This window comes from Staurois parvus, unplaced genomic scaffold (assembly GCF_062004578.1).
Source record: "Staurois parvus isolate SC_StPar_1 unplaced genomic scaffold, SC_StPar_1.0 ptg000321l, whole genome shotgun sequence".
In the NCBI taxonomy this organism is placed as follows: Eukaryota; Metazoa; Chordata; class Amphibia; order Anura; family Ranidae; genus Staurois; species Staurois parvus.
Window position 1 is genome coordinate 10,549,413 of NW_028318117.1, and position 23,544 is coordinate 10,572,956.

The 23,544-nt window shown below is 41.3% G+C and overlaps 1 protein-coding gene across 1 annotated transcript; it reads left to right on the forward strand.

Moving 5' to 3' along the window:
• The first annotated feature begins 591 nt into the window (after positions 1-591).
• CIDEB (cell death inducing DFFA like effector b) lies at positions 592-21,873 on the forward strand. The gene is made up of 5 exons (XM_089683796.1): positions 592-708; positions 852-996; positions 11,836-11,985; positions 13,598-13,785; positions 15,592-21,873. Exons 1-5 carry the CDS (start codon positions 668-670, stop codon positions 15,725-15,727), a joined length of 660 nt encoding a protein of 219 aa, XP_089539922.1. The 5' UTR covers positions 592-667; the 3' UTR covers positions 15,728-21,873.
• Positions 21,874-23,544: the final 1,671 nt, after the last annotated feature.

Sequence of the window (23,544 nt, forward strand, 5' to 3'; positions counted from 1 at the left end):
CCCCTCTGCCCACTAGCTTCTAGAATCTTCTGGAAGACTCCAGAACTAGGGGGAGGTGACAGAGACCTGACCTGTAGAGCCCTCCAGCCTGACCCAATCAGACATGCTCATTTCACTACCATGAGCCAAGCTAAATGTAACTCTCTAGCAACAATAATTTACATCACAATACTGTGTAGACATGTGTTGCAGTTTGTTGAGTTAAAATGCAGTGTATCAGCAGTTGTACAAAATGCAACCAATATTTTCTGTGTGCCCTTGAAGTGGCCTGTGTTGATCTGGTTCAGAAAAATGCAGGTCACGTCACATGGTATTAAAATGTAACAAAAGGCAATCTCTTAATAATTGCTTTCTGCTATAAATTCCTGTGACTCTAACAAGCAAAGTCCACAGAACTATTATGATTATCTTCTGTAAGACTGTATGCCTGCATGATCTCTGTTCTCTTTTCTTCATCATGATGGTAATCTATATATACGAATATGAGTGACATCACTCCGTCTCCAGGCTCCTGTTCCAAGTGTCGCAATGCCTAGTCTGATCCTCTGTTCCATTCAGATGAACTTTACCCTATGTTTGTCTGTTGGAAGGTTTCATAGTCCAATATAACCAACTAAAAACCAGGACTGTGAAGAACCAACAACCAGCCTGTTGTCAGGAGAAAGACATGGATTTTATTTCAAATATTGGTCCGACAGCTTTAATCAAGTAAGAGATTTTCAGCTTTTACTGATTTTATGTGGTATTAATGTTTATGGTGTTGTTTAAGGAAATATGACATTGACTGTTAACAAATTCTGTAGTGCTTTGTGAACAATCACCATTATCTTTGTGTGTCGGTTCTTTTACAGGTCTGTCTCCTCTGTGGGGTCAGAGATTTCAAGAAGAGTGAAAACAGCGTCTGCTCCACCTCAGAGACCCTTTCGTGTTTGTAGCCATGACCGCAGCTTGCGTAAAGGGGTTACTGCTGGAACACTCCGAGAGCTTGTAGCAAAGGTATAAGTGAGATAAAGGATAAAGTAAGATTTATAAGTGATTTTGTTTTCATTTGATCCTGCCACTAACAGGGTGTAAGACTTTAGTCGTATTCTCAGTGTTTATAGAAGTTCCTAACAGAAATGTGCTACTTTTATACAGTAATGTTTGATTTTTTTGCTCTCTGGGTATCATTAAAGATATTTCCCTACATTTGCTGTTCCAGAGACATAACAGGAGATTAGAGGAAATCTCCCAAAATGAGAGAAATTCCCTCTTAGATGTCCCTAATTGAAGATTTCTCCTCATATTTTACTCTGAGGACAAGATTTGTAAACAAATGTTTGTAGGAAAATTTGTACGAAAATTCTCTGTACATTTGCTGACTTGAATGTTGTTCAAAAGTACTTCAACATTTTGTTTGATTTTAACATTTGATTTTCGAATGAATGCAATTTTCTGAAAGAAAACCACAGACAATGTTAGAAATATGTTCATTTGAGAAAATTTCCATCCTATTCCTTTAAAATTTCTCGTCACTATGATTGAAAAGGAACATCTATTAGACCCTATTAATGATTAGAAAATCGAACGCTCTTAAAACAAAACATTTAAAATGAAATTTGACTTAGTCTATAGCCAGCTGAAAATGTTGTGTTTCCCCTTCTTTCTTTCCCAGTGACAATGGTCACAGTATAAATAGAGCGGTGAGTCTCCCCAATGGTATGGCTGCATGCAGTCCAACTTTGGGAATGTACAGGAAAAGGTGACAACACTGCAGGTGAATTGAGTTGTCACCTTATGAAAGGAGGTGCCTTTGGATAGACATTGGTGGTAGGACCTCTGGGTATGATTAAAAAAACCCATGAAATATAAAGAACAGATGAAAAGATGAAACTTTCTGTCTGAGATTAGAGGAACATGGGGAACAGCAAATTTCACTTTTAAAAAGGGTTTATGTAGTGCACAGATGGGTTTGGTCTGGCAGTTTGATCCCAGGTTCCCAGGTTCTATTCCCTGATAGGCACACAACAGCCAGGCAAACAACATTTGCCACACACTTGAGTCTATAAACAGGCTGTGCAGGCTGCACAGTGGAGTGAGGTTGAGCCTAAGGATGCTCCAGTAACTGCAAACTTGGAAATGAGGACACTAACTCTCCACTAAGAGTTTGGGGTGAAGGCACCCCCGTTGAAGAGTATAGATTAACAGCAACACACAGGAATCTCAAAACAGGAATGCAGCCCTGAATGTATAGAGTAGTAGCTAATGTTCTCCCAGGAATACTAAGGAAAGTCTTTAGATCCAAAAGGCTGCTACTCACTGTTTCCTGATATCCAGGCAGCCATGTGCAGGCTCAGTCAACTTCAATAAAATAGTTTTTTGTGAGCCACCAGGAGTTAACTTACTCTATTATTAGTGTTAATTGTGTGCTTAAGTGAATATTTATTAAATATTAGATCGCTAGGCACTAATTACACCCTCTCTAGGTGTATAAATATAAACTATAAATTCTTATACTGTACCGCGCTCCAATGTTATCAACCTTTTGTGATTGGCCTTTTTTGATTGTGTGAATTTCTTAATATACCACCTATAATCCAATCATTACTTACTTCTATGGTGCTTAAATATACAATTAACATAAATTAATTTATAAATGTGAATTAAAAAATTATATGTGATTATAACAAATATCAAAAAAATTAATGAAAAAATTGGAATGTCAATTCTATGTGAATAAAATTAAAATTAATAAAAAAAAAAAAAAAATTAATAAAACATTAATAAAAAATATGGGAATGTCAATTATTTTCTTTGAATTTGAGATGGTGTTGTTATTCAATTTAGTTTATGTGATAAGTCTGTGTTGGCAGCTTAAACCTCTCCCTCTTGTCTCATCTCCTCTCTCCTCAGCTCAGCCTTCTCAATTGTGCTTTCTTCACTGGCTGCTTTGTTTATTCCTCCATATACGGAACATGCAGAGAAGGGAAAAGAAACATAGTGTCTTATCCGGGATATAAGTGATTAATTGCTCTTTGATCTCCCACTCACATTGTGTAAATGTAAATAACGCTTTGCATACAATGTATCCAGATCATGCTTCAGACAGCCTAGCTGATGTGTTTGTTCTCAGTAAATATACTCGCCGTTCCTCTGTGGATGCGTGATAACGTCACCGCCCCTCCCCTACGCGTTACGCTACAGGGACTCGTAGCTTCCTCTGGGGGATGTGGATTCCACATCCACATCCCCCAGAGGAAGCTAGGAGTCCCTGTAGCGTAACGCGTAGGGGAGGGGCGGTGACGTTATCACGCATCCACAGAGGAACGGCGAGTATATTTACTGAGAACAAACACATCAGCTAGGCTGTCTGAAGCATGATCTGGATACATTGTATGCAAAGCGTTATTTACATTTACACAATGTGAGTGGGAGATCAAAGAGCAATAAATCACTTATATTCCGGATAAGACACTATGTTTCTTTTCCCTTCTCTGCATGTTCCGTATATGGAGGAATAAACAAAGCAGCCAGTGAAGAAAGCACAATTGAGAAGGCTGAGCTGAGGAGAGAGGAGATGAGACAAGAGGGAGAGGTTTAAGCTGCCAACACAGACTTATCACATAAACTAAATTGAATAACAACACCATCTCAAATTCAAAGAAAATAATTGACATTCCCATATTTTTTATTAATGTTTTATTAATTTTTTTTTTTTTTTTATTAATTTTAATTTTATTCACATAGAATTGACATTCCAATTTTTTCATTAATTTTTTTGATATTTGTTATAATCACATATAATTTTTTAATTCTCAGTCAACTTCAGTACTCTAGCAGACTGTGTCCTGGACTTTTTAAGAGGCTTTTGGAGAATTCTCCAGGAGAACAGGATGGGGTCCCCCAGCCAGACTGTAGCTAGGACCCCACAAAATGCTGGTAGTTCCACGCGGATTCCCCAAGGATGCCACAGCCCTCAGACTGGGTCTTACCCCCCAGGAACAAGAGCTCCCTCTGCTTTTGACTCTGGCTTATTTATACCTCCGTCAGCCCCCTACTGGTCACCTGCCATATTGACCAGGGATTGACTGAAGGAGATATTAATGTGATTCTAAAGGCTTAAATTAAAAAAAAAAACACTAACATATCATGCTTACCTGCTGTGTGCAGTGGTTTTGCACAAAGATCCCCAGCCAATGCTCTTGGCCCCTCCCTCCAGTGGGGTGTCCCAACAGCAAGCAGCTTGCTATGGGGGCACCCGAACATGCACACTCCCCAGCCACTACTCTGTGTGTCCATTCGCACATGGAGCCGCAACTCGGCCCTGCCCCCTCTCTCTTCTCTTTTCCTCACTGACTCTGATTGACAGCAGCTCCTGTCTCAGCTAATGAGGAGAAGGAGTCCCATGATAGCCGAGACTCCAGTGCACATTGCTGGATCGAGAGGGGGCTTAGGTGAGTATTAGGGGGGCTGGGGGGGATGCTGCACAGAAAAGGTTTTCTTACCTTCATGCATAGAATGCATGAAGAAAAAAACCTTGAGCCTTTACAACCACTTTAACATGCAGGCTGGGGGGGGGGGGGGCAGGATTCTCCCACCCACTATGTCCCAGGATTCTCTGGGAGACAGGGGAAAGTAATTGAGCCCATATCTATAGAGCCAAGAGCAGACCTAACTAAGCAAATATTGCTCTCTCTGGTTACAGTGAGGCTAAAAACTAGATTTAGCAAAACAGTAGCTCTATGGGGCATTACATTTAGATCCCTAGTGCCCATCCTACTTCCTACCTGGCCCTCTGGTATATGATGTTTGGCCCTTGGACCTCAGCAGTCTGTAGTGGGAACATTGATTAGGGTAATAGCATTGATCGCTAATAGCCTCATGTAACATGCTCTCAGTTTTGCATTGCCTTCTGCAGCATGTCCACACTTTAATTCTTCTGTTAGGTCTGCAGTTTCTGACAGTCCTCCCAAGCATTACATATACTGAACATTGTGTGCGGACCCTTAGGACATTTGAGGGTCCCTTAGCTCAAAGGTTGACAACCACTGGTTTGGATACTCTTTAAATCAGTGGTTCTCAACCTGTGGAACCGAGACAGGACCCACATTTGTCCTTGGCCATTAACCTCCTTGGTGGTATTCCCGAGTGTAGCTTGGGGTAAAGTTTCAGCACCACAAGCGGTAACCCCGAGCTACACTCGGGAATTCCTTGCAGCGTTGCTCCGGGATCTCTTCTTCACTTACCTTGTCCTGTGCTCCCGCGATGTCCCTCCTGCAGTGTCCCCGGCTATCTCCTCCGGCCGATGCCGGCATCTGTCTTCTGGGTTCCGTTCCCTGCGACGTCAGGACGTACAGGGACGGAACTGGCGGGAAATTTGAAAATTGTAAAAGTGACATTCACTAAATTCACTAAAATCACATAGTAAAACATTACTGTATCAAACCATTTCACATACATTTTGTCCCTACTGCTTTGTCCTGTGTTATGCCTGCATTTTTACTGTTCTTATTGCCTGGAAACTGAAAAACGTCCATGACATCCAAAAAGCGTCCCTTTAGGTCAAAAGCAGTTTTAGACCAGCTAGAGAACAGCGATAGTAAATTAGAACTACTTGCAGAATTGAGTGATAATGATTCGTGGGGAAATTCGTCATCAGACACTGAAAACGATTTTGCGACTTTGCTCAGTGATGTGCGAACTTGGCGTTCTATTTCAAATTTCAGTGTTTTTGGTTTGATTATATTATTCAATTAAATGTATTATTATTATTATATTAATATTTTTTATGATTATATATTATATTATAATTTATGATTTCGTGTTTCAAATTTTAACATACCAGGGATGTTTACTAGACTCTTGTTCGGACAGATTTCAGTGAGTTATTCCTAAAAATTATAGGCCTACAATAAAAAAAATACATATTTGCATGCAAAAAAATGTACCACTTTGAGCACAGAAATATGGACATAATCAGACCGCTAGGGAGGCTACGTTGCAACCCAAATTAAATTAATTTCTGAAACATTATTATTTATTCCACAAAACAACTTGTGTAGTATTCTACAATGTACAGGTGTACCTCGATTTACGAATTTAACGCGTTCTCAGGGACGTTTCGTATTGTGAAAAATTCATCAAACGAAATGCGGTTTCCCATTGGAATGCATTGAAAACCAATTAATCCATTCCGGAGGTCAGAAAAAAGTTTTTAAAAAGTCGCTGTCACTATAGGTCAGTGCCAGTTTTTAAATGTAATTACAGGCTTTTTTTTTTTCTTCACTATAGCTCAGAGAATAAGCTGTCACTTTCCAGCTAAAAGAAAGAAAGTTTCCTATTAGTTTGTTTCCAGAGATAAAAGAAACAAAGTATCCTTTAGCTCCGGGGAAAGTGACAGCTTATTCTGTGACCTATAGTGAAGAGAAAAAAAGTCAGCAATTGCATTTAAAAACCAACATGCACTTCGTATAGCAAAATAAATCTGTAAAAAATTTGTAAACCGAGGCATTATTTTCAATGGATTTTCATTCGTAAATCAAAAATTACGTTAACCGAGGCATTTGTAAACCGAGGTACACCTGTATATGCACTTTTTAAACAGGTGCTCACTCCCACTTCCACTGTGATTGCCTAGGCGATCAGAAGTGTAAGTTGTCCTCCCCCTCCCTCCCCGTATTCTTCTGGGACATGTGACGGGTTCCCAGAAGACTACAGGGCCATTCACAAAGTGCAGCGCTTCTTGCACATGCGCAGTGGGCACCCGGCTGTGAAGCCGTAAGGTGTCACAGCCAGGTTCCCACACTGAAGATGCCGGCGCCAGAGAGAGAAGACAGCCGGTGAAACCTGCCATGGTGAGGACACTGCTGGACCGAGGGACAGGTAAGTGGGTGTATTTTAAAAGTCAGCAGCTACAGTTTTTGTAGCTGCTGACTTTTATTTATTTTTTCTTCCAGGTGGAACTCCACTTTAAGCAATGTCCCCTCTACCTCTCACTCTCTCAAAGGCACACTAAGTTAAGAGTATTAATGTCTTCAGTGACTTTTTAAATAAACAATATAGTTTGTGCAATATTTCAATATTTGTGTGAGGGTTTTCGGTCTCCCCATTTCATGGGCTCCTTCAACCCCGCCCCCCCCTTCCATTCCCTGCTTTAGCCCACCCTTTCATGTTCCCCTTCCTTTCCACTTTTATGTTCTTTCCCTATGCCCCTTTCACATCCCTCTTCAATACCCATCTTGACCCCCTTTTCATGCCCTCTCCTTTCATGGTTTCCTTCAGTCCTCCCCTTTCATGCACACTTTCAGCCGCCCCCCCATCACCATCATTTTCCTGTTTTCTTTCCTTTAAAAATGTGCTCTCCATCACCCAGCCACAATCCAGGAAAAGTACCAAGCAGAGTCATTCTCTGGGTCCAGGGGTACTTTTCTTCTCTCCTGCGCGACTGGCTGGCTGGAAGGGAGTGTAGTTATATGTCACTTCCTCCTAGCGCTGCCGCGGAGGAAGGAGGAATGAGCGCGAGGGCATTGGGACCACTTTGCAAGTGCACCATGCATACCACCTTAATGGGACCTGCTGGCCGCAATACTACAAATATTAAGGCCAGCCAATGTTGCGGTCCTGACTGTCTTAACATATTTATTAGTGCGGCCAGCAGTTTTTATTAAGCTATGTTGTCAGGGCACTGGACATTTTATTGGGGAATTAGAGAGGCTTAGGGGGCACTTGCCCCATGGCCCAGTTCACTCCTGGTCGCGTCCCACTTTTGGGCCGTGTCCCATTATTTGAGAAACATGGCTTTAAATTACTTTACTCCCACCTGTGGCTGGTAGTTGTTTCTAGCGTAGGGATAATATTACTCAGAAGCTGAGAAGGTTTTTACTTGTACTGAGAGAAACCTAGGGAGAATTTCCATTCAGATAAGATGAAACCTTGATCTCTATAAGGTGATATTTTCTTGTTCTTTGGCTCAATTTTATCATGCAGGGTGTGTGAAATGTATCAGTTTGTGATTAGAATGTACATAGAATGTATATATAGATAAGCCCAAAGCAAAAAAAAAAAAAAATAGGCGAAGGGCTACATGACAAGGGGGACAGGGGATACAAGGCAGGACAGAGTTAATAATACAGTTGGTCAGAAAAAGGTGGTCACTTACCGGATTGGTTGTTGCTGTGAGTAGGTGGAGCTGCTGGGGGGGGAGGGTTTACGAGGGGGAGTCCAAGAGTGGCACATCCTTGGGAGCAGCGGATGAGTAGGAATCTTCCTGCCTCCCTCTGTCATGGGCGATATGGATTCCTTTTTGGGCCAGCTGCGGTCGGCAGCCACCTCTTGGGGCACGGACTGGCTGCAAAAGCAGGTGCTCTCCTTACTCAGTGGAGAGAATGAGGCCTCGGGGGAGCCGCCTCTTCAGATCGCTCAGAGGTCTCGGCCTCTGGAGCGTTTCAGCCCCTCTTCGTCTCCCGGAGCTCAGCGCCATCACAGGAGCCCCCTCTTTGTCCAACTTGTGGTGTCTTACTGGCGATGATTCAGCTTGTTGTGGACTGCTTTGACATACTATTGGCTGCGGATAAGATGGAAGGGCTGACGGCGGTGATTAGTTTTTGGGAATTGTGATTGACTCACTCACCATGGAGTGCCGCCTGCCTGACAACAAGCTGCTCGCCCTCAAGGCGGATATTTGCTTGGTGGCCGGTAAGCGCAAGATCCAACTGCAGCAGTACAGTCCCTCTTGGGTAAGCTCAACTTTGTGTGCCACATTTTGCCTATAGGCTGGATTTTTAGCCGTCGGTAGTCAGCTGCCACTGCGGGGGTCTCTTCTCTGCATCATTTCATCACGTTGAGTGGTGAACATAGAGCAGATTTGCGGGTGTAGCACCAGTTTTTGGACACCTTCAGTGGCCATTTCCTTTGGCTTCAGGGCCCTGTCAGTAACTTTGATTTGGAGCTCTTTATGGATGCTGTGGGTTCTATGGGCTATGGGGCTTTTTTTGGTGGCCGATGGAGTGCAGAATGATGGCCTAGGGAGTGGCGGGATGCTGGCTTCTTGTGGAACTTGGTTCTTTTTTAACTGTTTTCGGTATTGGTTGCGGTGAAAATCTGGGGGAATTTTATCAGAGATAATAAGGCCCGTCTTCACTGTGATAATATGGGGGTGGTGCATGTTATCAACCCACTTTCTGCTTCTTCTTCACCTGTTGTACGTTTGTTGCGTCACTTAGTCTTGCGGTATTTGAAGTTGAATGTGTCTTGTATGCTGTTCATTTGCCTGGGACTACTAAAGCATTAGCTGATTCTTTGTCTCGGTTTCAGCTGGACAGGTTCCGGAAGTTGGTGCCGGCTGCGGAGCAATGTGGAGTTCCCCGTCCTTGGCTGCTGCAGCAAATTGTGTTGGAGTCACTGAATGTTTGCTTCGGAATTCTTTGAGTGGGTCTACTTGGTCTGCATATTCTAGGGTGTGGCACGAATGGAGGGACCTTCTGTCGTGTGTTGGTGTAGGTTTAGAGCTTGTGTTTCTTTGCCCCCTTCTCTTGTACTTTATCTGTTTGAACTTTGAGCGGGGTGTGTCAATGTCGGCCATCAATCGGAAATTGGTGGGGGTTTGCTTTCTTGTTCAAATTGTCAGGTGGGCAGGACTTCACTAAGGATTTCATGGTCCGGCAGGCTCTGCGGGGTTATCGGAGGGGTTGCCACAGGTTGGATAGTTGCCGTCCTGTTACCTTCGGTATATTGCAGGAGTTGTTGTGTCGTGTTCATACGGCCTGCTTCTCTCGTTATGAGGCCCTGTTGCTTTGGACGGAGTTTGTGTTGGCGTTCTATGAGGCTCTCCGTATCAGTGAGTTGGTCAGTCCTTCCAAAGTTGGGCAGGGTGGTCTATTGTTGCAGGATGTTGACTGTTCCCTTTCATTGGTGGTCATCTTCATTCGAAGTTCCAAGACTGATCAGCTGGGCAGGGGTACGTATCTGCGCCTCTACAAAGTGTGGGGTTCTCCTCTTTGACCTGTTTCTGCTGTTGAGGAATATTTCTGTTTTTTGTGCAAGGGTTCTTTCCTTATGCACCAGGATGGTTTGTCCTTGTCCATCTTTCAGGTTGTCTCTATTTTTCTGTGCTGCTTGTTGGCTGCAGGTCATGATGTTGGTAGCTACTCTTCGCACTCCTTCCACATTAGGGTGGCCACCGAGGCTGCCAGGTGGGGTTTGGAGGACTCGGTTTTGAGGCATATTGGCCAGTGAGAATCTGACCACTTTAGGCTTTATGTGCGTCCTCTCTTGGTCTTACATGCTTTTCTTTCTTTCCAGTTTCCGTGTTTTTGTCCGTCCTCTGTGTTGCCAGGTGTCCTGTTTTCTTCTATTTGTTTCTTGTTGTCTTGTTTTGTTTTTTCAGATGGTGCTGCTTGCCTTGTTTGGATTTTGGGACACTCCTTTGTTTTTTGGGGGGCTAAGAGGGCAGATGTCTGGCCTAATGGGCGGCAGTTTGGTTTTTCTAGGTTGGAGGCCTTGGTTAGGTGGATAGGTGTTTCGGGCTTCCTTTGGTGCAGGGTCCTGCCGGAACTGCATTGTTTCGCTTGGCTAGACAGGGCCCTGGACATAGTGGTTTTGCATGCGGGTGGTAACAACCTGAAGATTTGCTCCATGCGGCTTCTCATCTGGAACATTTAAGTATGATTTTCTCCAACTGCGCACTACCTTCCCAGACATGGTGGTAATTTGGTCCAAGATTGTTGGTTGTATGTCGTGATGTTTTGCCCAGTCTGTTGATCGGCTGAAGAAGGCACGGATCAAGCTTAATAAGAAGGTTGGGCGTTTTGTGGTGCTTGAATGCGGAGGACACGGATTTGTGTTTTTTTGCCATTCAGGATGGGGTTCAGCGGGCTCTGCATTGGCGGTAGGGCTCTCAGGTGTAAGGTGTCACACCTGCGAGCTGTGGTGAAAGGGGTCTTTGGAGGCGTTAACATTTCGGAGTAGTTCATGGCAGTGACACATGTAAGGTATGGTGCCCTCTGTTGAATCCCAGTTAATGGGGTATTATCTGGGAAGTGGTAACAAGTTGGTATCTGCAGAAAAGTTGGTTTGACCAGTGGGTTGGCCAATTTTCTCCAAATCAGGTCTTTGGTCATTTCTTGCTTAGTATAAGTTGGGATGGGTAGCTATGTTGAGATGTAGAAGGACTTGGAGACATATGGGTTACCCTAGTCATGTGTACATGATAAAGAATACGTACTGTGTGTTTTATTCAGTTGTCTCTAGAAAAAAAAAAGAAATCCAAGCACATGTGCTGTTATGTAAGAAGTTAACATTAAACCAAAAATAATTGCAATGTGTGCGGCCAGCATAAGGATCAGTATTTGTTACAAAAAATATATTGTTTTGAACTGTTATATCGAAGGAGCTATATTCTTCTACAGGGCCACCTATCTGGTAATCCTTGTGAAGGATTGTTGCGGCAGCTTCTGCTCAGCCTGCCCATGGGCTGATATGGTTTATAACATACTTGTCAAACGTATTAGGTATTTATGCAACTTGTGCTTTATTTCTATAAAGCAGCCCTTCTCAAAATGTTACCCCAGGGGAACCTTTGAAATAGTTTTTAGGTCTCAAGTAAACCCTGTTAAACCCAATTCATTGGGATCAGTGAGAAAAATGCCCCTTATATTGGTGGTCTGAATTCCACCTTATAGACAGTTAAAATGATTATTGGTGTCCTGCAGCTGGCTCTGCCAAGTGGTGTTGGCCATGGGACTATGCAGGGCAATCAAATGGGAGGTCAATCATCCACACCTCAAGGAACCCCTAGCAATTTCTGGAGTATCTTTAGGCTTCCTCAAAACCCTTTGTTCTGTTTCTGTTTCTGTACAGGCAATGGATGCTCTCTTCTTGACAGGAATTGTGAGTTTAGTTCTGGAGGAAGATGGGACGATGTTGGATGCCAATGAGTTTTTTGAAACACTTGAAGATGGTTCAGTGATCATGGTCTTGGAACAGGGGCAAAAATGGAATCCAAAAAAGGTGCCAGTATATTTAAATCTGTGCTCTTTATACTAATTTGTATCTTTTGCAGGTTGTAAAACAATGAATGATGAAATACCACTAGAATGCAATGCAGAATGTTAGAGTAGTTAAGCAAAAAAGAACCAGTCAGGTCAAGGTTTTTATAGTTGTGTAGTTGGACCTGAGTTGGACCTGACTCTTCCTCGTGTGACAAATCAAAGAATAAATAACACATTGAGGGAACATAAATGGAGAACCCAATAGTCTCCGAAATGCTAAAGAATGTAGGAAGTAGAAGTTATAATGTTAAATAATGTGATCACCAGTATTACTATAAAATATTTGGTTTAACAGCAGTCTCACAGCTGCTTTATGCTTCCACCTGTTCAAGAATTGTAGAGTCAATGAAAATGAAATCTACATATCTAGTACTTTATAGTTAGATACAGCTGATCCATTGTAGGGCGTTACGGTTCCTGCACTAAATGCTATACCTACTAAACTGAAGTAGTATAAGCTAGCATTTATTTTTAATTCTAAGGGCTCATTCACACCAGCTGCTCAGTGCAGTCCCAATGTAAGACAAGAAAATGCATAAAGCCTTGTTCTTCTTGAAGCCAGTTTATGCCACAGCATTCCATGCAGTACTATTTTGCAGTGCAACACTTGGTGTGATGCAATCCACCACTTTCCACACACTGACAGCAAAAGATTGAATTTTGACATTTCAATAAAGTTCAAAGAAAAAAAAAATTTGATGTACCGGCATCTGCACATCAGCACTGTTTCGTCCTAATTCACAACTTCAGTCTTGTGTTCAGCATTAAAAGGGGCCTGCACGCCGTGACATCTATTTGCATATTTGCACATTTGGTCAGTAATTGTTTTTACTTGCTTTTATTTATATCTAAGTTATTTTACCACGTGGATTAATAAATACCAGTTTTAAAACTACTACACTATGGGCTATTTCTTGCTGGCTCTGCAAGAAGGCTGACACATGCCCTGATGTAGGCTGCCCAGCATCCTGTCCATTTCCCAGAGGGAGGTAACAGTCTGGCCGCTCTACACCCAGAGGAAGGAGAGTCCGCTAAACAGCTCAGCTTGTCCATCCCATCCCATCCCATGAGGGGGACCTCTGGTTTATTCATCACAGGCGTATTGAAAATATGCATCTGGTGAGTGCGCATTTTTACTATTTGTCACCAGACCACAGGATTGGAAAAGTCACTATCAACTTCTGAATAGTTCACCTATCACGAACGGTCACTATTCATCTATTCATTGTTTTTAACACTTTGTTGTTGTACACTGATATTAAAAAAAAAAAAATTTTGAGCATATATATATATATATATATATATATATATATATATATATATATATACCATGCATATTTCTTTTAGCACTGCACTTTCTATATATTTGTGTTCAGCATGGGTTGCTGGTGTGAATGAACCCTAAGGCCTCATTTACCCTTGTGTAAAGAACTGGTTTTTCAGAAGCTTTTTAGTTTCAATGCCTATGTGAGCATAGCCTAAAAGACATATTATGTAGTATATATTCTCCGTAGTTTTGCTTTGTTTGCATATATGATGTAATGTTCAGCTTGCGTTTTTTTTCTCTGCAGGGTGTCTTATCATATTCCCTGCAGCAGGTGAAACCAAAGAATAGCCGGGATATTGCACGAATAACATTTGATATCTACAAGCTAAACCCACGTGATCTGTTTGGTAGTCTTAATGTTAAGGCCACCTTCTATGGATTGTACTCTATGAGCTGTGACTTCCAGTGTCTGGGACCCAAGAAAGTGCTCAGGTGAGAGATCTGGGTACCTTGATGCTTAGTCAAAATTTATTTTTCCCCAATAGCTGCAGTCAAATAATTTACCTGTAACGAAGGATGTCCCACATCGTGCAGGCTACTACTTCATGTAGAAATCTTTTCTTTAGGGTGCTGAAGGGTCTTCTTCCTGGTGCTAAACTTCTGGCAACCATAGTACTTATGGGTCTTCAGGCTGAGCTGCATTCAAGATGGACTATAGGGGGCCTGTCCCCTCCTCCCCTCCCATCCACTGAGAAAAGCCCGTAAATTGTTTACACCCAATGAAACATCAACTCTGAATGAAGGAGAGTCAGATTAATGACAGGATTCTCTCTGCCATTCAGATATCATGTTACATTGTATTTTTAATAGACTGAAAATTATGAATAAGCCTGTTACCCAATTGTTCAGCTATGACTTAGACTATACATAAGTTAAAGCAGTATTAAACTCAAAAGTAAACATTTATACTATTGCAGCTTACCAATTCTTAGATGTGGTGGCTGCATTAGTTGTCTTTTTTAGGCTTTCTTTTCTTTATTTTCATCTGGTGCTCTGGCCAGTAGGTCTTTTGTTTTTCAGAACAAGCTTTTATTTATTTATGTAAAACCTTTATCCCAAAAGAAAAAAGCTGTAACTGCTTGTGTGTCAGCAGTGTGAGCTGGAGTTTGGCTTCAGTTTTTTAGTGTATATATTTATATATATATATATATATATATATATATATATATATATATATATATATATATATATACTAGTAGGTCTAACACTTCCCTCCCCCCCAGATTAACATTGCTGCTGTCTACTGTGCCCCATGTGCACCTTCATCCAGAGTGTAGGCACTCTAATACAGGAAGTGTGTTACTGGCCAGATCACCAGGTGAAATAGAGGGTAAAAGGCCTAAAACAGAAAACTATTGCAGTCAGAACATCTAAGGAGTAGTATGCTGCAATATATCAAATTTTCAGTTTTGGGTCTAATACTGCAAAATGTTCAAATGGCAGTCATTTGACCACATTTAGTGGTGTCAGTGGGGAGTTTACATAAATTAAAAAAACTTTTAGATGTGTTTCTTGGCAAACACAATGGGGGTTATTTACTAAAACTGGAGAGTATAAAATCTGGTGCAGCTCTGCATAGAAACCAATTAGCTTTCAGGTTTTATTTACAAAACGTTATTGAACAAGCTGAAGTTAGAAGCTGATTGGTTACCATGCACAACGTCATCAGATTTTTTAGGATTAGCAAATCTTAAATATTATAGAAAATGGTAGTGACATAAACACACACACACACTCAGATTGAACTGGATGGACAAGTGTCATTATTCAGCCTAGCCAACTATGTCATTTATTATAGAAATTAATATAGCACCAACAATATGTGCAGCACTTTTCATACTATACATTCACATTATTCCCTACCATCAGAAGTTTACAATCTAAAGTTGCTATCCAACATGCTTAGATACAAACACACATACTCTTTAGAAAATTGAAAATGCTGTGTTGCACCAGAATCATGGGTTTACCCTTTAAAAAATGTTTATGACTTGAAATTACTGTATAATTTAGTATGTAGACTTCTGATCACTAAGTAATGTAAGCATCAAGGAATGTGGTTCCTACTGCTGCTTACTAGAGGGTAATGCTAGGTAGAGACGGCCTATGTTGTTACATGGAGAAATCCCAATCCAAAAGCTGTTTTTTTCTAGGGGACGTAATTTAATGATAGAGTTTGATAAGTGTAACAATATACTGTATTTATAACAGAGCTGATACATGTGTTTACTTCTATAGAGAGTTTTTAAAAGTCCTATCAAAAGCTCTTCAAGGAGTGGGGCGCTTGCTGCTTGCAACTGCTGGATTTTTAAGACGCCTGCTGGATGGTTCAGATCATTGGCAGACCAACCGAATCTGTGAATATGATGGTTGAAAACCCAACATGCACTTTTCCTGTCCGTAATGCATGCACTCTCATTGCATAGAGTGTAAGAGTTGTGCAAATAAAGGAAGAAAAGAAGAATGAATGATGTATTTAATGAAGATACTTGTCAAGAATATATTACTTTGTACAAAGGCAAGCACATACATATGCTGTACATACATACATGCAATGAACATTTTTATTTAAAAAGAACAGATAAATATTAATAGCAACAAATGGACCATCAGCAGCTTTATTATTGGGAATTTTCTCAAACGTGTCTCAGATTTGCCACTAATATAGGATGAGTGTTGTACCATCCATCAAAATCAATGAGTATAAATATGTATGTTTATATATGTTAGCAAGCATGCTCAGACACTGGAAAAAATAGGAACCATCCGTATTGATTCAGGAAATTTTACAGGGTTGATAGAATTGTATTTGATTCCTGATTCTGACCTCAACCTAGTTTAAAGTTGTATCTGCCTTAATATCTTTTATACAATTTACCAGCTTAAATTAAACATTGCTATACAATGCAAGGTCCACTTATACTGTCCAGGCATCTTCTTTTCAAAATCACCAACTGTTAGTAGGTGCAGAAGGTACCTGTAAAAATCTAAAAAAAGAAGTACATTGTTGCTTACCTTAACCCCCTCTTCCAAATCCCTGGGTGTAGAGTCACCACCCTTCTGGGACATTCCTGGGGAATGCAGAGCAGGACAAATCTTATAAGACTTTCCAATGCAAGAGCAACTTCTCATGTAGTTTTGGCTGCTTTGTATCCCCCAGTATCATTCAATCCTTGCTTAGCCACAACGGGCAAATGACATTGGTGAGGTAACTACAACTTTAACCTTTTTTCCTTACAGGTACATTTTGCACTTGTTAACAGCAGGTACCCGAAACCAGAAGACACGTTTAGTTAAAGGACAAGGTATTCAAAATATGAAACCTAGTTAGAGCAGGCTTTGCAGTAAAATACGAGGTCCCTCCTAACTCAATTGAGTCATGCCCCCTGACTCCTGGAGTTTCAACATATGACTTGGAGAATGCAAATCCCTCCTCTGAGGGCCTTTTGCCCTCGATGGTCGTTTGATGTTGACACTGTGACTGAGTGTCTGACCGTGTTTCCCCTCCCTTCCCTCATCTAGTCCCCTTTTTTCACTTTATTTTAAATTTTTTTAATGAAACTCTAAACTGTGGATTCTATAAGCCTATGTTCACATATGTGTGGGCCAGTTTTGACAACACGAATTCAGCCCCCTCCGGTACGACTTTGTTCAGTGGTTCAGGTGCAAATTGTCAAAGTGTATGACATCAGCAATTGCAGCTGAATAAGGCTCAAAATCGTACCGGACTCTCTATGAAAGTGCACTTCGGCCAGCACGCACATGTGTGAACCGGCTCCATTGAAGAGGCTGCAGGTTCACATGTCATGCGAATTGGATGCAGTTCAAAACGCATCCAATTTGCATATATGTGAACCAGGCTAAAGGTGAAAAAGAATCCCTTTACAGGTCAGACCTTCGTATTGCCTGGAATACTTGTTCTATGGGTGGAAAGTTTTCTCTCTGTTTTTTCCCCAAAAATGTATTTGTTTTTTTTTTGGTTTCTTCTTTATGGTATTTTGTACTCTGCTAAAAATCTTAAAGCAGAAATTCGGGGAAAATGTTTTTTGCCAGCACTGCATGGGTCAAATGCTTGTTTTGTTCTAGGGGAGAGGACACCGAAGAAATAGTCACCTGATCCGCCGATCCTTCCCACACAAAATCGGTCCTTTCGGCTCTTGCCCTCTCCCACAGTCCAGAGGTCCTGTGAATGGACTGTTCCTGACATCAGCATGCTCAATGCGTGCGCCTCAAACAGGAACAGTCCACGACTAGACCATGGGGGAGCGTCATTTTTATGTAGGATTGTCGGGTCAGGTGAGTATGAGCTTAATATTCAGCCCTAGAAAAAAAGAGCAGCCAATCAAAAAAAATATTAAATTGGAGTTCTGCTTTAAATAAAGAATTTTAAATGCGAGGTCCGCTTATAGGGGTTTATTTACTAAAAGCAAATAGGCTGGTCCCTTTGTAAGGGAAGTTGTACAATGCAAAGGAGTTTTCCCAAGAGCTTAGTAAATACAGGGAAATGTCATTTTGCAAATACAACCCAATCACATGCAAGGAAAAAAAAAACATAATTTTTGCTTGTACATGATTAGATGATGGAAGCTTCGTTCACTAAGCTTTGGAGCAAATTCCCTTGCACAGTGAACAGGCAATTTGCATTTGGTAAATCAACCCCCAAAGGCAGACCTTGCATTTCAATGCGAGGTCCGCTTTAACTACCTGATTTGATATTTTGAATATCTTGTCTTTTCTTCTAGCTGTGGATGGCCCCCACATGTATGATCCATGAGCTTGTATTTTAATAAATAATATATGTAAGCATTTTAAGAGTAAGTCCTCATGCACACTGAACGTTTTTACAGCTGCTGTTTTTGGCTTTTGGTGGTTTTTTTCTACAGCCAGTAAACTCCCCAGTATGTTATCCTAAGTGTCCATGCACACATAGGCTTTAATCAGCATCTTTTCGCAGGGGCATTTTTTGGCTGGGAAAAACCCCCAGAACTAGTGGGTTTCTGGAGGAGTTTTTTTAGCTGTAAAATGCTCTAATGCTGCAAAATGTGGAAAAAGATGGATAAATGCGGCAAACGCGTTTTTGGACTTTTGTTTAGCAAATTTTTTTGTGTGTGTAAAAAAAATGCCAAAAACAGAAAAGCGATAAAATGCAGCTAAACGCTAAAAAAAAACATTTTTAACATGACTTTACACAGCTTACACTACCATTGTTATTAATACGCCCAGTGTGCATGGAGCCTATATGTTATACAGTGATATACAAATGTTTCTTTTCGCTCTACACATTAATATTTTAATTGTATCATTTTAATGTATGTTAATTTATACAAGTAACGTGTATTTTGGAAGGTGAGATGCAGTAGTAACTGGAATTGTCTGACCTTTCAACTCTATGCTGCACCAACTGTAGATGAATATCTGACTGTAATGTTGTGATCATTTATCTTGTCAAATAGTTTTCATTTTACTTTTGTTTCATGTTGTTATTTTTACCTGTTATTGCTGGTAGTAATTAACATTTTATTCGTAATGTGGAATGTAAAAGAGTATTTCTTTTATAATGAAACATATGGTGTTACATTTTCATTAATGGTTTTCCCGTCCCCAAAGGTTGAAAATTCCTGTAAGGGCTGTAATGACCAGCAAGATAAGACTAGGTACTGCTTATACCCAGGGCCGTGGATAAGGGAGTACCACCAGTCCTCCTGTATGGGGCCCAGGCCAGCAGAAGGGCCCAGGCAGCTGGGTGAATTGGATAAGTGCAGGGAGAGTGATCGGCATGGCGGGGGTCAATTACTGGAACCGATCCCCTGTACGGCTCTCTCTGCAGCAGCTGAAAGCCAGTGAGAGGGAGAGGGAAGAAGCCAGCTCTCAGCTACTGCAGAGAGGGTCATACGGGAAACAGTTACAGTAACTGGCCCACCCTTTTGCACCCATCACCCTCCCTGTACACCATACATTTCCCCCTGCTGCCCCCACAACTGTAATGTTTACGCCTTCCCTCCTCTCATTCTCATCAGCTGCATACAATAGGATCCAAAAAACAACACCTCCTGCACTCTATGACCCAGAACAAGGGTGGAGAGATGGACATGGAACTTGGAGAAATTCACCACCAAAGCATCAAAGGTTGCGTGGCTCTAAACAAGGCTGGGGAAGCCCGACCAATACTGTAAAGTGATACAAAAAGAAAGCGCACCAACCTTGCGCATTACCTCTGCTTGTTATACTTCTCTGTGAGTATATTTTAAAATTCAATAAAATCACATTTTACTGAGGTAATGCGCAAGGTTGGATCGCTTTCTTTTTGTTTCGCTATACAATAGGATTCTTCAGGATGGAGAGCGGGGAACGGTCTGATAAAAATGTCACATTTACCAGCCCCTTCCTTTCCTGAATGAACACAATGAGTGATTGTTACCAATCAATCACTGTTTTCATTCATGATTGAAGCATGGTAAACTGTGTTTTTTTGTGGGAATGGGGGGAGGGCTTGTCAGGTTGGCTGCACTGGGCCCTGTGGTTTAGGGGGCCCTGTCAGGTTGACTGTATGGGGCCCCGTGGTTTCTAACAGCAGCCCTGCTTATACCACAACAATCAGTTGTGAGGACTCTGTCCTGCAAACTAGTTCAGCCTAAATGGTTCCCCAAACCTGTACTGCGTTGTACTGGAGAAGTATAATCCAGCTCAAAGCAACAGATAACCGAATTGCTTAACATATCAGTTCAAATGGAGTGAGTAGAAGATCTACATGCAGCAAAAGCCTACATATTTATCATGAGTGGGGGGGGGGGGGCAGATAGAGGACATAGGCTGGAGGTGATAAATCCCACTGAAGGGTTTGTTTATACTAGTGGTTGGGGGAGGTAAAGCAATGCAGTTGAGCAACGTTTTTACTGCCCCTCAACTGCTCCCCATTTAGCTGGTCAGCAGTGGCTAGGGGTGTACACATGCCATGGCTGTGATACTTTTCTTTGTGACCGTGGCAGAAATTTTACCCACTGTCACGTTCGGCAGGCACTACACTATTTTAACCCCAGTATTTTACTGAAAAATATAGAAAAAAAAAGTGGTAAGATGGGGCAGAGGCCACATTTGAGTCTTCAGAAATATTACAGCATACTGTACCCACTACTAGTGCACGAGTGTATGATCTGGTATCCCCACTGAATAGGATTTCCCTCACTGTTGTCAGAGAATAGGTTGTGAAAGACATAGAAAGCGAGGGATAATCTAGGGTGCTTTTTTTTTCAAAAGATTTTAGTAGAGTTATTAAAGTGGTACTAAACCCAAAAGCAGAAATGTACCAATTCTAAGATGAGGTGGCTGTATTTGTTTTCTTCTATTTGTTTTGTATATTTGGGCTTTTTCATTTCCCCCCAGTAAGTTTGTTATTATTCAAGAGACCAGGCTGTCTAGCAAAAGTAGCAGTTAGACACTTGAAACAGACCATGTAACACTGACAGGGGTGTCTACTTTCCAAAAAGGGGTCATTTGGGGGGTTGGTGCTATCCTGGCATTTCAGGGCCTCCAAAACTGTGATAGGTAGTCAGGAAGTTTAATGAGAAAATAAAGCCCTTTAGAAGCCTGAAGGTGCTTATTGGATTTTGGGGTCCCGTACTTGGCTAGACTGCCAAAAAGTCTCTCACATGTGGTACCCCCATACTCGAGAGAGGAAGCAGAATGTATTTTGGGGAGTAATTCCACATATACCCAGGGCTTGTGTGAGCAAAAAATCATTTAAATGACAATTTTGTGTAAATAAAATGTTTTTCTTTGTCATTTTCCAAAAAAAAGACATTCTTCTATTGACTCAACATTCCTCTCAGCAAATAGTTTGGGGTGTCTACTTTCCAAAAAGGGGTCAATTTGAGGGGTGGAAGCATTTTATGCCCAGCATTAGAAGTTTATGCCACACATCTCTCACTCTTCTAACCACCTGAAGACCAAGCCTTTTCTGACACTTTTTTTTCACGTGAAAAATAATCATTATTTTTGCTAGGAAATTAGTGTGAACCCCCAAACATTATAATTTTTTTTAAAGCAGACACCCTAGTGAATAAAATGGTGGATGCTGCAATTTTTTATGTCACATAGTACTTGCGCAGCTGTCAAACTCACTCCCTCAATATGCCGACTGAGGTATTCTTAGTGGTCCTTTACTACACACACTTAGAATTACTTTTATGTTGAGATCTGCACCAGAGCTGTTTGTTAAGTACCTGAGTGTACTATTTTTTAATTGCTCAATAAAATGACATGTATTGCTGTTGGAGATCCCTCGCTGCTGTACATTCATTTCTTCAAGCTAATTTCGGATCTTCCCTGGTCTATTGGTAGCTGCAGGATCCTTTAGCAATTTTAATTCTGAAATTCGCCCCCCCCCCCATCCCCACAGTCTATTGGACATTGGAACTTGAAAGCTGGGACCTGTAGTGCGCTAGATTGGTTTGTGATTTGTTTTTTGTATTCATTTCTACTATTTTTTAATTGCTCAATAAAATGACATGTATTGCTGTTGGAGATCCCTCGCTGTTGTACATTCATTTCTTCAAGCTAATTTCGGATCTTCCCTGGTCTATTGGTAGCTGCAGGATCCTTTGGCAATTTTAATTCTGAAATTCGCTCCCCCCCATCCCCACAGTCTATTGGACATTGGAACTTGAAAGCTGGGACCTGTAGTGCGCTAGATGGGTTTGTGATTTGTTTTTTGTATTCATTTCTTGTTGGAGTGACAGTAGTCACTGGCACAAAAAGTGAGGGATAGTCCCTCTACCATGGACATAGAAAGTAACCTGTGGATGGGGCCAGAGACAGAGTACCCAACGTAAGGAAGCAACACACAGAGTGCATGAAGAGTTAACATTTGGTGTATTTTATTGGTATGCAAGTTAAAGAGTAACAAGGATGCTTGCAGAGCACAGTAATTAGCATTAGTATGATCACTGATGACAAAAGGTGCAGAACTCTTGCAGTACAGATACAACATTTGCAGTAACCAGGCATACCACCACTTGCAGCAATAGCTCTTGCAGTAACAAATGCAATAACTTTCAGTAAAAAGCACAATAAGCCCTGGTTCACACATACAGTATGTAGTGTGGGAAATGCAGCAATCACTGCGCATTTACCGCATCACAATCCCACTGCGATCTGTCGTCGGTGTCAATTGAAAGTAATGTGACCCCAAAAGCAGGTCTCAAACGCAATGCGTTTGACTGAACCAGATCGCATGTGTATAAACAACACTTTTTGGTGTAAATACTGTGCGATTTGAGCCACTCAAAATGAATGGGCTCAAATCGCACTGCACAGGATCGCATGGGCAGTGCACAGGAATGTGGTGCAGTTCCTGTGCGATCCACATGCAATCCATAGTGAGAACCTCGGCTCACAGTTTCCACTAGAGTGCTATTACAGTCCTTAGGCAGCCCATACATGAGTCAACGTCCTTGCTGTCAGTGTACACAGAAGAGCGCTGCTATAGGACAGGTGCATGTTCAACTATTTTTAAAAATGTATTTAATTCTTTGATCTGATCAAACTTCGACCCTTCATGGGCAGCCTCACAGTGTCACTCCTCTTGACTTTTACAACATTATAACAAATAGAGAATGAAAAGTATTATCAGAAAGCTAAGTGTTATTTTACATCATCAGGTAATCAATATGTCTTATGGATATGGGATGTGAAAGCAGCAGAAAGCAACATTATTAAAGTAAGAATAGGTAAAGGTGATAAATGATAACCATGTATTAGTAGCTGCTACTATTAAGAAGAATGTTTGATTTGCAAAAAAAATTAGAAAAAAAGTATAACCTATGCAGAGCCCTCAAAGAATGACAGTGGAAGTTTTGCCATCTGCTAACACATGAACAATATTTCTTATTGGTGGTCCTGCCCAACGGTCTTCACTTGTGGACTAGGGTATATACACTGCTCAAATAAATAAAGGAACACTTTGAAAACACATCAGATCTCAATGGGGAAAAATATCATGCTGGATATCTATACTGATATAGACTGGGTAATGTGTTAGGAACATAAGGATGCTCCATTGTTTGATGGAAATGAAAATTATCAACCTACAGAGGACTGAATTCAAAGACACCCCGAAAATCAAAGAGAATATTATGCAGCAGGCTAGTGCATATTGCTGAAATTTCAATGCAGCAACTCAAAATGGTACTCAGT